This window comes from Carettochelys insculpta, chromosome 23 (genome assembly GCF_033958435.1).
Source record: "Carettochelys insculpta isolate YL-2023 chromosome 23, ASM3395843v1, whole genome shotgun sequence".
In the NCBI taxonomy this organism is placed as follows: domain Eukaryota; kingdom Metazoa; phylum Chordata; order Testudines; family Carettochelyidae; genus Carettochelys; species Carettochelys insculpta.
The window spans coordinates 13,598,468-13,613,793 of record NC_134159.1 but is presented as its reverse complement, the minus strand read 5'-3'; the positions used below and the strand labels follow the sequence as shown (position 1 = coordinate 13,613,793).

General features: G+C 51.6%; 1 protein-coding gene across 1 annotated transcript in view; it reads left to right on the top strand.

The window, feature by feature from the left end:
* Positions 1-15,326, top strand: part of NOC2L (NOC2 like nucleolar associated transcriptional repressor) — a 96,346-nt gene that overhangs the window by 57,787 nt on the left and 23,233 nt on the right. The window contains exon 16 of the mRNA XM_074975993.1: positions 5,026-5,139. Within this exon, the coding sequence (XP_074832094.1) occupies positions 5,026-5,139 (114 nt within the window). The remainder of the gene's footprint in view (positions 1-5,025; positions 5,140-15,326) is intronic.

Genomic DNA, 15,326 nt, shown 5'->3' with positions numbered 1-15,326 from the left:
GCTGGGGTGGTACAGTACCCACCTCAGTGGGGCCTTGATTTTGGTTGAGGCCTTTAAATGCTACTGTAATTTAATAACAATAGCTGGACAAATCAGACATAGCCCCAGATCTGAGTTCTGATATGAAAGACCGTAAGCGATAGTCGAGCTCATCTCCCTATCTGCATCTTCTGACATGATGGGCTTGGAAAGCTCATCTCAGGCTCTTCTTAGCTTTGCTCCCGTCTCATCCTCTCTCCTAAACAGGCTGATGAGAAAAATAATCCAGCATGATTTTGGGGGGTGGGAGGATGAAGAAAACATGGGAAAGAGAAGGGGCGGAGCGAAAACAAGGAGAGATGACAGCAAAAGGGGCAGAGAAAAATTCCTGTGAGAACTGAACTGGACCTCTGGGGCAGGTGTTCTGACCAGCCTGGCTTTTGGTTCAATTCACAGGTGACTGTTTAGCCGAGAAGAATTATTTTCTTGGAGAGGTTGATTTGTGGGGAGCGGGTTAGGGTGACTTGTTTCATGGACATGTTTCCACTCAGTTCCACTGAGCAGTGAGTATGTTGGGGGAAAACTTGGGGCTTCACCTGCCTGGGCTTAGAGTGTTTTCATCTAAAGGGCAAAGGAGCTCCTACCGGAATTGGAACTTGCAGCCTAAGGGAGATTAGAGGCATCAACCCTGATTCTTAGATTGCTAAGCCAGCCAACTCTTCCATCCTGCGGGGCAGCCCCTCTGGAGGTTTGCCCTCCTGCCCCAATCCAACTCTGCATCATGGGTGGTGATTCCAGTTAAATCTTTTGTTAAGTGTCGTATTCCAGAGCCCGGGCTGCTTTGAGAAGCCAAGTCTGATGCTAATAGGATTAATGCATTAGTGAAGATTTTACTGGGGAGGGCCAGGCAGAGGACCGAGCCTGCCACTAATTCTTAATCCCAGAGCACAGCATGCAAACTCCAGCCATAGACTGCTTGGCACCAGCACAGGTCTCTGGTGCAGTGACATGGAATGCAGGCTGGGGAATTAGCGCCATGGGGCCTGCAGTGATGCCTCTGCAGAGAAGGCCGCTCTGTCTGAAGCCAGGATAAACTGACTCTGTTCAGTAGAGGTGCTGGCCTCATCCTTACCAGCAGACTGTCTGAGCACCTTCCAGAGGTCCGTAAGCGACAGGTTCCTTCTATCTCATCGATTGCACGTATAATTTTTCCACGCCCAGAGTGTTCTGGGCTTTGTTTGTGTTTTAAATGTCTGCTCTGCTGTGTTGGTGTTGGGGAAGGCTGGTTGAAGAAGTGCACCTGGCCCTTGGATGGGAAGGCAGTGGGGTTTGTTCCGCACTCGTGGACTGGCCCCTCAGAAAGCCCCATCTCCTGTCCACCTAGCTGTGTTCAGCCCCCATAGCTGTCTCTTTCACCTGGTGGCTCCCCCTTGGTGAAGATGAGCTGTAGCCAAGACTTTTCCTAGCACAGCCAGCATCTGCAGGGTGCCGTCCCTTTCCCATACCCTCTCATCCGTCCAGCTCACGGGCCGCTTCTCACCCAACCCCAGTTTAGCACATTGGGACCCTTATTTGTGCTCAGCACCCTGGTCCCAAATATTTAATTGTGCTGGAAGGAAAGAAAATTGTAGATAACTGGCCAGCAGGCCTGGACTCAAGCCCTGCGGTCCAGAGCTGTGTGTTTCCCAGGCTGCAAAAGGGTGTTAGGAACTTGGGTAGGAAAGGGGCTGTTTGGTGTGAGACTGTGGTCCTGGCTGTAACATCGCTGTGTTGAAGATTGGAAGGGACTGTCGGATGACCTGGTCTGATCGGTGTATTGCAGGCCATTAACACCACCCAGTACCTGCACACTAAACCCCAACCGCCAAACTGGGACAGTGTTACAGCCCCCAGCAGACTAAGCAGTGATGTGCTGCAGGCAGAGAACAGGAGGGGCCTAGGGCCCCCAGTATGCCAATTCAGTGATAATCCCAGCAGATGACCCACACCCCATGCTACAGAGGAAGGTGTGTATGTGCCCCGCCAGAGTGCTTCAAAGCCAAGGTCACTGCTGATCTCACCGAAGGAAAAGGGCTTCCGGATCCTGCCTACAGTGATCAGTTCTTCTCTGAACACATGAGCAAGAACCAGTCAGCAAACGCCCGTGACAGGTTACTCGGTGCCACCTGAGAGCCCTGGCTGGCCTTGGCTTGTGTCCTGTCTCTTCATGTGACCATCTTTCATGTGTTCTTTCAGCAGCCTCCTGCACAGGTGCTCAGAGCAGCACGCAAGCTGGTTTTCCTCGGCACACTAGGTGGGAGCTCAGCCCCCACCCCTCCTCCCCCATGCAGCCAGCAGCTTCCTCAAAGCCAGGTTGCCTGTGGATTAACAAAAGCCCAGCTAATGCTACCAATCACCTGTTCTATGGTAAAGCTCTGCACCCAAGTTTGTTTATTAATGAAGCTGCTGTCAGTAGGACTATGAGTGACTTTAAAAAGTATCCCTGGCACTCGGGCTGTCCATAGAGGTCAAAAGGTCAAATTTCGGCACTTCACCTCAGAAAGGTTGCTGACCCCTGCTTTAGAGAAGGGAGTCCGATTCCCATCCCCTGACTAAACAGATTCCAGATCTGGTTACCGTTTATTTACCCAAGTGCTGTTTGTGATGTTCTTTTTTGACTTTCCCCTCTACAGCCAGTTCTTGAACTGGTGGAAACGGGTGCAGCCCACTTCTAGCTTCCATAGATCCATGCTGACTTTCACCAGCCGAGGATCTGGCCTGCTGTGAATTGAGGAGCGGCTGTATCTCTGCCTGTCTTAGCAGTGTAATGCTCTTTAGACGTGCTTTTCCCCGGTGGGCTGGGCTCTGATTGGCACTGGCAGGCAGCACGCTGTCACGTCTGAGCTGTGATGAGCTGCTCCCCAAAGCCCAACCTGACTTTCTTCCAAACAGACGCTTGGTGTTTTAAAAATGATGTCCCAGGGAGAGCTTATTTGAACCTCCACCTCTACTGCGTTGCCAGTACGTTTCCATGGCGGGAAATGGAATGAGTCGCACAGCTGCTCGGCATGTGCCGGGTTTGCTTGTGACACTGGAGTCTGGAGAATCCTTTTTTCCTTCTGGGTCTTGATTGGCATTGTGTAAACACACGTTCTTGGTGCTGTTTCCATGGTCGTCCTTCGCCTGTTCCGTCTGCTGGTGACCCACACTGATGGTCTTCCATCTTGCATTAGATTGCTTTTCCCTGTGTCCTTCTGCAGTGCCTCTAGGAACTCCTAAAATAAAGTGGATGTGGCTGAGGATGTCTGCAGCTTATTTTTGCAGATGTGGCTACAGATTTTGCATCCAGGCAGGGCTCTGCCCAGCTGTGTGGGGTCTATGGTAAAGGAATGCTGCCAGGGTTCAATTTAACACGCTTTTTGGCTGATCACACACTGGTCACATCTTTTGAGAAAAGAAATTTTAACCATCATGAAACTGACTTCCCCTGTTTCTCCCTTCTTGGATGGGGAGCATAGATGAGTCAATCTCACTTTCTGCCTTTGCTGGGCTGTCATGTTTGGGTGGCAAAAACTGCCGGGAATGTTTATTTAAAAACCAGATGCTTTAGCAGTCGAATTAAAAGCAAACCCGGCAAACATCTTTCAGACTTATGCTTGGCAAATGCAGGTGGGTTTGGTGTTAAAAAGCCTCATGCCAAACATTGTTTTGAGGACCAAATTTACCCCAGTGGATCCCATGAGTGGAAGAAATAGAAATCCTGCTGATGTCTGCTGACTGTGTCTGTCTCCATCTCTTCTCTCCCAGACTCATAGAATATAAGAGGCCTAGATACGGGGCAAGAGCTTAAACAGTCAGTCCCTAAGTAGAAGTGGCCTGATGTTCAGAGATGCCCAGTGAGTACTGCAAGAGCTCAGGACCGTTGAGGATCAGGTTGCTTCTCTTAGGGCTGAAATGTAGGTTTAGGAACATACATTTTAGGCCAGAAGACTTAAATCCTCTGGCCTGAGTTCCACTGTCCTGTGTGCTAATGTGTGAATGCCCCAGGGTCGCTAGTGTGTCTAGCATTCCCTTACAGATCTCTCCCTTTGCTAAGCCCTCCTGCCCCCGTCTCACAAGCTGTATCTCCGTGCTGGATCTGAGCACTGTTGATTGGAACTCTGATGGCAAGGCCGGGACAAGATTTCCAAAGTTAGCCCTGATTTTTGGGCAGCCCGGGTTGGCATTGGAGAGAGGGCAGAGATTGATTTGGCCATAAACTTTCGTGGGCAAAAAACAACGTTGAGTGTAAGCTTTGGTGACTCTGACAATGAAATGTTAGTTTTTAAGGTGCCACAGGACTGCTTGTGTCTGTATGTACAGACGAGCATGCTACCCCCGATACTCCTCTCCAAAGGGTGTTTATTTCGGAACGTGCTGAGCGCCTGGGAATCAGGCCACTTTCAGGTGTTTCCAACTGGAGCATCCGACATGGCCTGTTTCCAGGGGAAAATCTTGCCCCTTGCCTTGATGTCAGTGGTTCTGTCTACAAAGTGGGGAGAAACGCCCCCAACAAACTCTCAGCAGCCAGGCTCTGACCCCTCCATCTCTGCACACTCAGGCATGGACTCCATCCCTAAATACTGCCATGCGGATGCTCTTGCTAAGGCTCTGAGACTCACCCTTCTTTGGGCCCCATCACCTGAGGAGCAGCTGGAGTGGGAACATCTCTGTGGCTACTTTCAGAGCCAGCACGTGGACATGTGTCTGCCAAGAGGTGCTGATGGGGGCGGTCTGGGTTTTTGTTTTTTTTTTGCCATGTGCTGTACTGCAGCATGTTGTATCTGATCCTGCAGTTGCCTGAAATGACTTCAGAATTCACGCTTTGCCTTGCCCTAGTTCTGTGAGGTAGAATCTAGGTTCCCAGGTGGTTCTGTGTGTGCTTGGAACAGGACTTAGCTACTGTGGTCCACAGTCTGTCAGCCGTCAGTCACTCCCTCTGCAGCTGTTACCCGAAGGCTGCTAGGAACCACTGCTTTGACTGCCCCTGGTCCTGGGCTAACCTTGTTCTCCTCTCTCTCTCCACAGGACCTATGGGAGAAACAAATCCGGGAGGAGGGGACGCCACTGGTGAAGTATTACACTCAGTGGAAGAAGCTGCGGGAGCAGGAGATCCAGCTGGAAATCAGTGGCAAGGAAAGGGTAAGGGCCTTCCTTGTTGGGCTGTGCAGCGGGAGACCAGGGGCTCCCTCCATCTGGCTGCTGAGCCAAGACCGGCCCCTGGGCAGCATGGCTGAGCAACCCTTGCCCTGGAAGGGGGTGCGGTTTGGGATTCTGCCTGGCTGAGAGCTTGTGTGAGCGCCCCAGCCAAAAGAACGCCGTCGGCTCCCTGTTCAGCCTGGGCGCTGCCTTGTGAGGATCCCAGGCCTAATGGCCGTCTTCAGGTCAGCTTCCTGGCTACCGTGCCTTTCCCCCAGTTCCCAGGGCAAGGGTGGGCTGGGGCTGGGCCGAGCCCCCTCCGATGGCTGTATTGTTCATGGGTCGGTGACTGTGGCATCTCTTCACACTGACGGCAGGCGTCAGTGGAGGTCAGGCCGAGTGATCGAGTTCAGGCCCGAGGGTGACTGCCGCTGTGTGTTCAGGGGCACACAGGCCCAGGGAGCGGGGCAAAGGGGGGCACGAGCTCTGGAGCTTGGGGCTCCTTGCCACAGCTGCTGCTGCTATTAGGGCCAGAGTGGTGCACTGGGTTCTCCACGCAGCTCTGAGGCTGGGGGCAGGGGTGGCAGCATGATCTGGGTGGCACTCAGGGCCAGTTGCCCCAGCCCTGCCCTTTCCACCCAAGGCCCCGCCCCCTCCAGCAGGCACAGAGCCCCCCTCTCCCACACACCTTCCCCCAGGGCCCACAGTGGCTGGCTCTTCTTCCCCTATCAGGGAGCAAGGGGAAGGTACACAGCTTACGTAAGTTACTCCTCTGCTCCCTCCTCAGCCAGCCGGGAGCGTGAGGACTGCACGCAAGCAGTGTCCTTTCCCCTCACTCCCTGGCAGGGGATCGGGAAGAAGAGCAAGTCGCGCCCTGGTAAGCGTGGCTGCAGCTCCTGCCAAAATGGCGCCCTTGTGCAGCTCTGGGCCCAAACTTCCCCCCGTGTTTGGCTCCCGGGCTTTGCTTGGCTCCCCCTAGACCTGTAAATCCAGAAGCAGCTCAGGTGGAATGCCCTTTTTTTTTTTTTTTTTTTTTTTTTTTTTAATGCGCTCATTTCAGCGATAGTGGTGCTGAGATTGTCATATGGGCAGTGCGACCAGCTCTACATGATAGTGCAGTGGGTGGGATGCCGGGCAGAGAGTCAGAATTCCTGGGTTCTGTCCCCCAACTTTGCTATCTAGTCGCTATGGAACCGGGGACAAGGCATCTCGCCCGTCTGTTCCCCTGCCTGTAATGGGTGGCCAGCAAACCTTGTCCTTTCTACTAAAGCACTTTGGGGCTGAGAAGTGCTGTGGGTAATTTTTCTCTGCGTGGTTTGGTTCCTCAAGGGAGAAGGACTTGAATGGAGGATACGCTGGGTTCTCTCACAGCTTTGGGATCCTGTTGCAGACCTCTTGGCGACTGTGGGCAGGCCCCCGATGCATGCTGAGGCCTTGAGACCCAGGCGTGCAGCGAGTTTTAGAGATTCCCTCTTTCATTACAGAGTGGGAGGTCTCTCTTTGAGCTGTTTGTTCACAGGGCCAGTTAAAAACAGTATCTAGCACTTCCCTCAGTAGACCACAAAGTGCTTTATAAAAGAGGCCAGCATCATTATCCCCCTTTTATAGATAGGGAAACTGAGGCACCGGACAGCAGGGTGGCTTGTCTGAAGACAGCATCAGCCAGTTCAGGAACAGAATCCAGATCTCCTGATTTCCCATACAGTGCCCTGTCCACTAGGCCACACTTCTGTCTAGTCCATTGTTCCCTTTAAACCTGTGCTAAGGAGCCAGGGATTTGGAGCTGGCATGTGTAATGGAGTCCACTGTGCGGAGCAGGGGTCAGCAAAGTGAGGGGCAATTTCTAAAAGGTGGTGTGCAGCACGATTGGCTACTGGGCTTCAGGCTCATCCACCTCATTAAAAATGTTGAAATCTGTTATTTTTTAGGTATGTGTATTGCCATTTAGAAAGCTTTTACGTTCTACAGGCATGTTTTCCTTACACATGCTGAAAGGGTTGGGTCTCTTTTATATGAATATAATGCATATTTCCCTTGGTTTTGTGTTACATTAGACAGGTTTTGGGGGGGGGGGGCACTGCTAACTGCAGGGACGAAAAGTGGGCCCCAACATAAAAAGTTTGCTCATCCCTGGTACAGAGTACCTGGGTTAATAGCCACCTTGGATGTTTGTACGTAAAGAGAGATTTCCCATTGCTGGGGCAATGCACCTCAGTTAGAGTCACCATTGCATTAGTGAAAACAGAGGAATTATGCGGGATCTCTGGAGAAATAAAAGTTACATGAAAGGGAAGAACAGCACAGGCTGCTGTGTTGGAAGGCCTCTGACCTTCGGAACTGGGGGTTGGCCAACAATGGTGGCTTCAGGGCAAAATATGCTGGGCTGCTTTGCAGTCAGTTTAAGTGCTAATAGCTTTGTAGTAACTTGGGGGGAAGGGGAGCGAACATGGATTATGTAGCTTTACAATGCACCAAATTGCTGCAGCTGTGACGCATCAGTTTAGAAATTCCTGTGGTGACTAGTATCAGAGGGGTAGCTGTGTCTGTCTGTATCTGCAAAAACAACAAGAAGTCCTGTGGCACTGCACAGACTAACTGTACGTGCACTTTTGTGGGCAAAGACCCGCTTTGTCAGATGCACAAAATCGTATGCTCCAGAATATCTGCTAGGCTGTGGCCGCACTAGCCGCTCCTTTCGGAGGGGCTATGGTGATGTGGCACTTTGGAATAAGGTAATGAGGCATCGCCATGAATATGCAGCACCTCTTTAGCATAATGGCGGCTGTGCATGCTTCGAAACTGCTGGTTTCGAAATGCACAATGCCGGTGTAGCCGGGGGTCTTGTGAAACGGCCCCCTAATTTTGAAAGCCCCTTCTTCCCATCTGGTTTTGGGCCAATGCCGGCTGCCCCAGAGGGAGTGAACAGAACAGGTAGTCACTGAATGATCCGTCTCCTGACATCCATTTCCAGCCTCTGTCAAGCAGAGAGTAGGGGCACCACCGTTCCTACCCATCCTGGCTAATAGCCGTTGATGGACTGAACTTCCAGGAATTTATCCAGCTCTTTTTTGAACCCTGCTAAAAGTCGTGGTCTTCACAACATCCTCTGGTGAGGAGTTCCGCAGGCCTGCTGTGCACTGTGTGAAGAAAACTAGAAAACTTCCTTTTGTTAGTTTTAAACCTGCTACCCATTAATTTCATTTGATGAGCCCTAGTTCTTTTGTTATGGGAACAAGTAAATAACTTTTCCTTGCTCACTTTTTCCATACCAGTCATCCTTTTATAGACTCTAGTCTATCCTCCCTTAGTCGTCTTTTTTTTTAAGCTGAAAAGTTCCAGTCTTTTAAATCTTTCTTGGTATGGCACCCACTCCAAACCCTTAATTCCTGGTGGCAGAGGGGAGGAGGAAACAATCGGGATGGGGAAAGAGCCGGGGGCAGAGTTGTGCGAAGACAAGAAATGATCTGAATTGCCTTTATCCGAGCAGTACATTATGTGTGTTAGCAGCTTCTGCTGAGAGGTGTCATCTCTGTTTTTGTCACATGGGTGTCATACATCTGCATGAACCAGACGGGTCAGAGCATGAGAAATCTGTTCCCAGCTCTGCCTCTGGACTTTCTAGCTAACTTTGGAGTGGTCACATGGCTGCCTCATCCCTTGGTTCCTCTCTGCTAAAATGGGTTGTGACAGGTTCAATGACAGAGGTCTCCTTGAGACTGTCACTTGATGGGTTGAAATACCCCTTAGCCCACCTGTCTGCCCTCTGGGCCACCCCAACACCCTTTCCTGCTCAGTCACACCCTCTGGTCTCTTCCAGCAATGGCATAGGGGTTGGGGTCACAGCCCACAGCAAAGTGACACAGACCCTAGGAGCAGCTCAGACAAAATGTAAGATAAATCCATCTGCCTGTGTGTGAAGTTTATACAGAGTAAGCTCGCAAGTTGCTTTCCCCCTTTATTGAGGAGAGATGCACAGCTGTTGTCCTCTCCCACCCAGTAATGGTGATTTACACTGGGTTATTCATAAACAAGAGTGGGTTTTTTTTTTAAGTATAAAAAGTAGGGGTTGAATGGTGACAAGTGAGAACAGACAAATCAAAGTAAGTCACTGAACAAAATTAAACAAAACACGCCAGCTAAGCCCAATACACTGGGAAACATTTCAAACCCTTCTCACCTTGAATGGAAAAGTGCAGCGTTCAAAATGGTTTCCAGCATCAGCTGGCCTGGTCACGTGTCTCTGTAGGACCTACCATAGTCCGAGCTCACAGGAGAAGCAAGGCTTTTCACAGCTCATTGTCCCAAATACCGGGCCATGAAGTTCCTTTTCTTTCATGACGGACCCTTAGAATGGCTTGATAAGTAAACAGGTTTATGCTTCATCTTTCTGGCATCAGATACAGGATTGGTACGTGCACAGATAGATAAGCGCACACATGGAACATACACATTCAGGTATTGCAAGCTCTCTGATGATAAGTTACATGCAGTATTTTTCAGAACACGTATTTTAGTTAGGTGTATACTCTTATTTTCATAAGGAATATATAATACACAACACAGGCGTGACCTGCCTCACCAGGCTAGGTCCGTTGTCCGAAGCACATAGAAATCCTCAGTTGGAAGGGGCTGGCCGAGAGAACAGAGCCAGTCGTTTTGCTGATGTTGTAAACACAGGAGGTGTCTGGGAGGAAATAAATCTTGGTGATGGGGTGTGGAAGATCGGGAGACCAGATCAGTGGGGAAAAACTATTTCGATGCGTCTAGTTAGCTTGTGTTTGCTTGATGCTTTGAGACTGTACAGGTCTATGTAAATGCCAAGTGTACCTGGCTGAAAACTGTGACTCAGCTGGGGAAGGGGGTTGCTGGATTGCTGTAATGCCGCTGGCTCTTGGTTTTGTCTGCCTTTCCCCTTAGGTTCCTCATGTGACAGGGCTGCTTGTCCTGCCCTAAGGTAGCTCTGATTACAGGGTGGCCCATACCTGGGTTGAATCAGGTGATCCCCTTGTAAAAAGACCAGGAAGCTGCAGTGAAGTGGGGGAAGCCCAGGAGACCACAGCCAAGTTTGCAGATACCCTAGGGAGCAAAAGGGTTCGGACAAAGCAGGGGAAGATGAGAGGGAAGTGCTCCAGGCAGGGAGGCCAGGCAGAGACAGTAAAGGGCCGGCTGGAAGGAGGCTGGTGGGAGTTGGTGTTTTCTGATCAGTTAATCAGGAGAGAGGCACTGAATTGGCCTGGAGGGCAGGTCTGCTGGCTGGGGATTTGTTTGATGTGGGGGAAACAGAAGCAGGGTGTCGCAGGGCGACCTCTGGCCACAAGGGGGCACTGGGGTCATGAGAACTCGCCTCTTCCCCTCTCCTTATCGTTTGCCATGGTTGATTATTCTTATTACAATAGCTCTGCTGAGCCCGAGCCTGGGGCCCGCACCCCGCTGTGCCAGGTGCTGCGCAAACCCAGGACATAGGGTGTTCCCTGCCCCCAGGAATTTACAGTCTTACTCTGGGTGGGCATGTAACCGCAGCATCAAAGGGTGGAGTTCTGCGGGGTGGGGGATCTCCGGGCCAGTGCCCATTGGCCCTTAGCTACGGCATTGGGCAAATTCCAGAAGTCCTCGGTTTTAAGATTGGCCTCTGCCCCGGTCCTGCCTCAATACCGAGCGACAGCAGAACGGCCTCAGCAACAGCTTTCCACCAGTTCAGGGCACAGCGTGGGATGAGGTGCTGCAAACTCAGACCTGCCTGTGTAGCCCTCTTCCCCCCCCCGGCTCTATCCCACGTGGGCCGCTCTGGCTGCTGCTCTGGGCACAGCACTCAGCATTTGGAAGCTGGGTCGGGGGCTTCTTCGCATTAGGACCACAGAGTAAAGCCGTCTGTACGCTAACGTGTTTGAAATGGTCGAGCTGGGGAGCAGGAAAGGGCTCTAATTGGCATCTCCAGGGTATGATGGGGATAATTAGGTGGTTGATGGGACATAGTGGTGGTTGGCTCCAGGCCAAGTCACGGCAGGTGAGAGGAGACCTCAGGGATCCTAGGGGCTTTCAGACTCGTGCTCCAGGGCGGAAGATTCCCCCAGGGCCTCCTGTGGAGCAACTCGGATGGGCTGGGGAGCACCGGTTGCTTCAGCCGGTTCGGTGTGTGGGAGGGAACGTAGCATTTGAAGCAGTGAGGGAGGGCTAGCTCAGTGGTTTGAGCATTAGCTTGTTCAATCCTTGAGGAGGCCATTTAAGGATTGGAGCAGCCTGGGGTGGTTCTTGACCCTGCTAAGAGGGCAGGGGACTGGACTAGATGATCTCCGAAGGTCCCTTCCAGCTCTAGGAGATGCGTATCTCCACTTATATATATATATAATGTTAGCTTACAAAGCCTGCTAGGAATCAGCTAGCTGGTGCTGGCCTCTGTTGGACACAGGTCCTGTTGTTGCCAGCTGCGGCTGGCCTTGCTCCCACTGCTGTAGCTACCCCAGCAGCTGACAGCTAAACAAGACTTCAACGCTGAGCAGATCCGAGCCCTGTGCAAAGGCACAGAAAAGGAGGGAGGAGTTTGCTGAGTGGCTGGGTGTGAGGCTCCCTTGGAGGGGTCTCCTGCAGCGAGGGTGAAAGGGTAGCCCCCCAGCACTGGGGGGAAGTGGCCAGAGGGAAGTAGCAGGGCTTTGTTTCGGCCCCGGAGGAGCGGGAGATGAATAGGCGGAGGGCAAGGAAGGGTGAATTTTCAAGTGAGATTTCAGAAAGGCCTGGCGCTGCCTGGCGCTCTCCATGCTTTGAATGGGGCTGTTGTCTCCCTCCGTGAGAGCCGCTGGCTTAATGATGCGGCATTGTGCTCCCCTGCGGGACGTTGAGCTCCATGAGGCCCATTAGGGCTGAGAAAAATCCAAGTCCCATTAACGGCCATTGGAGAAAAGAAAAAAAAAAAAAAACAGCCAGCCTCTTTCTGAGGTGAAACGGGCCTCATCAAACAACTCTGACCCACCCACCAGGTTCCCACCCCTGAGCCCCAGTGGTTTCCAGCAGCTAATCCGCTGCATGAGGGCTGAAGAGGTGGGTCCCAAACTGGGCCAGCCCCAGAATTACCCACTCCCTGCCCCGTTTGAGGCACCCAGGCTGCAGCTGTTTGGCATCCTGGCTCTGCGTGCTGCTTGTGCTGGTATCTGTTCTCGAAAGTGACCAGTCATTTTGGGGTGTGTCCCCGGGTCCCTTCCTCTTGGGGCGCCTCCCTTGAGACACTGCGAAGGTGTTGTTTTCTCAGAATGACATCCTGCAGGGCAGGCACCCCAGTCACGCGAAACCCTGAGCCAGTTTTTGAAGTGTAGGCCACTGTTTGTTCCTGACTGAGGGTACAGCTGCGCTACTCAGAGCGACCTGCTCAGGTTTGAGCATTGCGAAATGGAACTGTCGGGGGTCAACCCCGAATGCCTCGATCTCACAGGGAGTAAGGGAAGTGGGCCGGGTACGTCAACTGTAGAAACATTGATTCCAGCCACCCAATTGCTGTAGCTGGAATTGCATATCTAATAGTGACTTTCAGGTCTAGTGTAGACCTGCCTGCCCTCAGTGTAGGACCCCATTGTGCCAGGTACCAAACAGACCCTTAGTAAGAGCTTGCACTCTTAAGGGGTGGGCAAAATGTTAATTAAAATACCTTTCCCCCTCCCCTTTGTTTGAGAAAGCAAAGTCCCGCACTAACAGTGATTTTGCCCCAAACCAGCTCCATTTCCACTTAAACCCTCGAGCAACCTATCCCTGGAAACAGGCCCTTATTCGTGCTCCAGATGCAATGAGGGGAAACAGATGCCACCACTAATGGTTTTTTTGCATTTCATAATCAATATTTAGCAAACTGAATTGTTAGGTCCTGATTTGTCCCTGTTGAGGTTATAAAAATGTAGTCTGGGGAGCTCTTATTTCCTGAAGGACTTGACCAATCTTTGGAGGACTGGCAGTGGGACATTTGAGAAGCTGAAATGTCAGCTTCAGCTTCCCACACCCTAGCTAGCCCTTTGAGTAGCTTTGTGGTAGGAAGGTGAGTCTTAATAACTAGAGCCCTGCAATTCCGTGGATCGCCACAGTTTACTTTTGTGGTTGCAGGTACAAATTTTGTAGCTAGAACTCTGTAGATTTGCGGATATCCACTTTATATCCACAGGTATCCGCATCTGTGGATGTCAGTGTGGATATCCACAGCTCTCATTTGCAGCTAGAGATGCGGACTCAGAAGCAAATGTTGGAGCTGTGCAGGACTCTCTTAATCAAGGATGCCCAGTAACGTTTGCGACTCGCCACAGGTGGCAGATAGGACACTGCATTGTGGCAAATACGGGAGTGGCCAATCCACGGCACTTGAGACTTTTGTGGCTCTTGGAGCCTTTGAACGTGGCTCCTTCTGAGAGCTGCACTCAGGGAGAGCCCTGCCTGCTCTGCACACGCACCCCACCGCTTGGTAGGAGAAATGTGTGGCGTCAGCAGCGGCGACTCCGTTTGTCAGCTCCGTGGGCTCTGGTGAGTTGCCGGTGTTTCATTAGAAGTGGGGTGGGGGGCATTTATCTGGGGGGAGTTGGGGATGCCTGGCTCTGGGGGAGCGGTGTTTGCGAGTGCCTGGCTCTATAAAGTTTTGTATAATATAATGTTGTGAATATGGAAGGATGACAAGCACAAGTGTGGCAGTCTTTAAATTCCTATCGGACACTGTTGCTCTAAATAACTGGTTGCTGCCAGTTCTGATTTTGTGCCAACCTTGGCAGTCTCAGCTGCAGGATTGGTTGGCCGGCGGGAAGCCAGCTAAGTACTGACTCCTCTTTTTTTTTCACTGGATGAAGCTAACAATGTACCCTGGAGCTGGTGCTTGTACCGGAGTTCTGTAACACATTTATGAGTGATGTAGCAGAGAAAGTTGATGGTTTTCTCCGGCAACATTGTTCCTCAGCTTAGTAAGATGGAAGAGCATTGCAAGGAAGTCCCAGAGTTTTCCATTGGCTCTGGGAAATTGGGCAGCATGATATGTTTGTACAGCAACTTGCACAGTGAACTCTTGGTCTGTGGCTGGGGCTCCTAGGAGCTATAAATAATTAGAAAAGCAAATTAAATATGAACGGGGATCAACGTCGGGCGAAGCAAGATCAAACTTCATATCTGCCCTGAATCACTGTGCCTGCAGCGTAGGCAGAGGAAAGAGACTTGGCATTTTTCCGGGGTGCAAAAGATGGGGAGTAACACAGAATGGCAGAGAGCCAGTGTTGTACCCTGTGCTGGTTGCCTGTGTACTTTGCACACAAACACGCCGGTAGGCTCAAGACCCTGCTCCGTTTGCGTGCTGGGCCGATGGCCAGTGACCCCTGTAGGTTGTGTGGAAAGTTAGAGTAAGAGATGGACAGACCTCAAGGCTGACGGCCAGGCCCCCGCTTGTTTGTAGATACGAGGCGGTGATGCAGCCTCTGCTGGGCTGCTGCGTGTGCTGGCAGAGGTAGGCAGAGATGGAAGAGGGACCCAATAGGTTACTTGAGTAAAAGTGCAGCTGCTGTCACTTCTGGATACTTGAGTACAATCTAGATATGATGTGTGAGCATGCGTGCATGTATTTTTACTTAGGTAGTTTTCCAGGGGGACACCGGTGACTTGTACTTACCCCGACCCCCCTAGATGCACTTTTACTCAAGTAATTTTTTGGGTGCTTTTTCCACCTCTGGCATAGGTCTCCACTGTGGGAGAACAGCTCCTGGAGACCTACCTCTGACCTTGGTCACTCAGCTACCGGTAGCAGGGAAGCTGCAGCTGCATGGGCCTGCTGCTCGCGTAGTTACCAGGGTTACATCTGCTGATGCTTGGGCTGCCATGGCTTCACCCTACCAGTCCGTCAGCTTAGCAAGATTGAAGCTTGCTTGAGTGCATCTGCATGAGCTGCAGTCGCACACTTCAGTTGCAGTGTTAAATGTTCCCTTGGCTGCCTGCTTCAAGCGAGGGGAAGAGAGGCTGGTGTAGAGGGGACAGGACCTGGCAAGGCCCTATCATATGCAGCCTTGCAAGACGGCCTGGAAAAACGTAACCGTCCGGACACCGAATGGATTTGCTTGCCTGGGTTAGAAGGAAACCGGCGGTGATGCTCAGTCGCCTGGCACAGGCAGCCTTCCTGCTGGCTGAGTGGAATTGTGCACGATGGGGCGATTGTGATGGCTGAATTGTGTGCGCATCCTCGCTCCATGGTG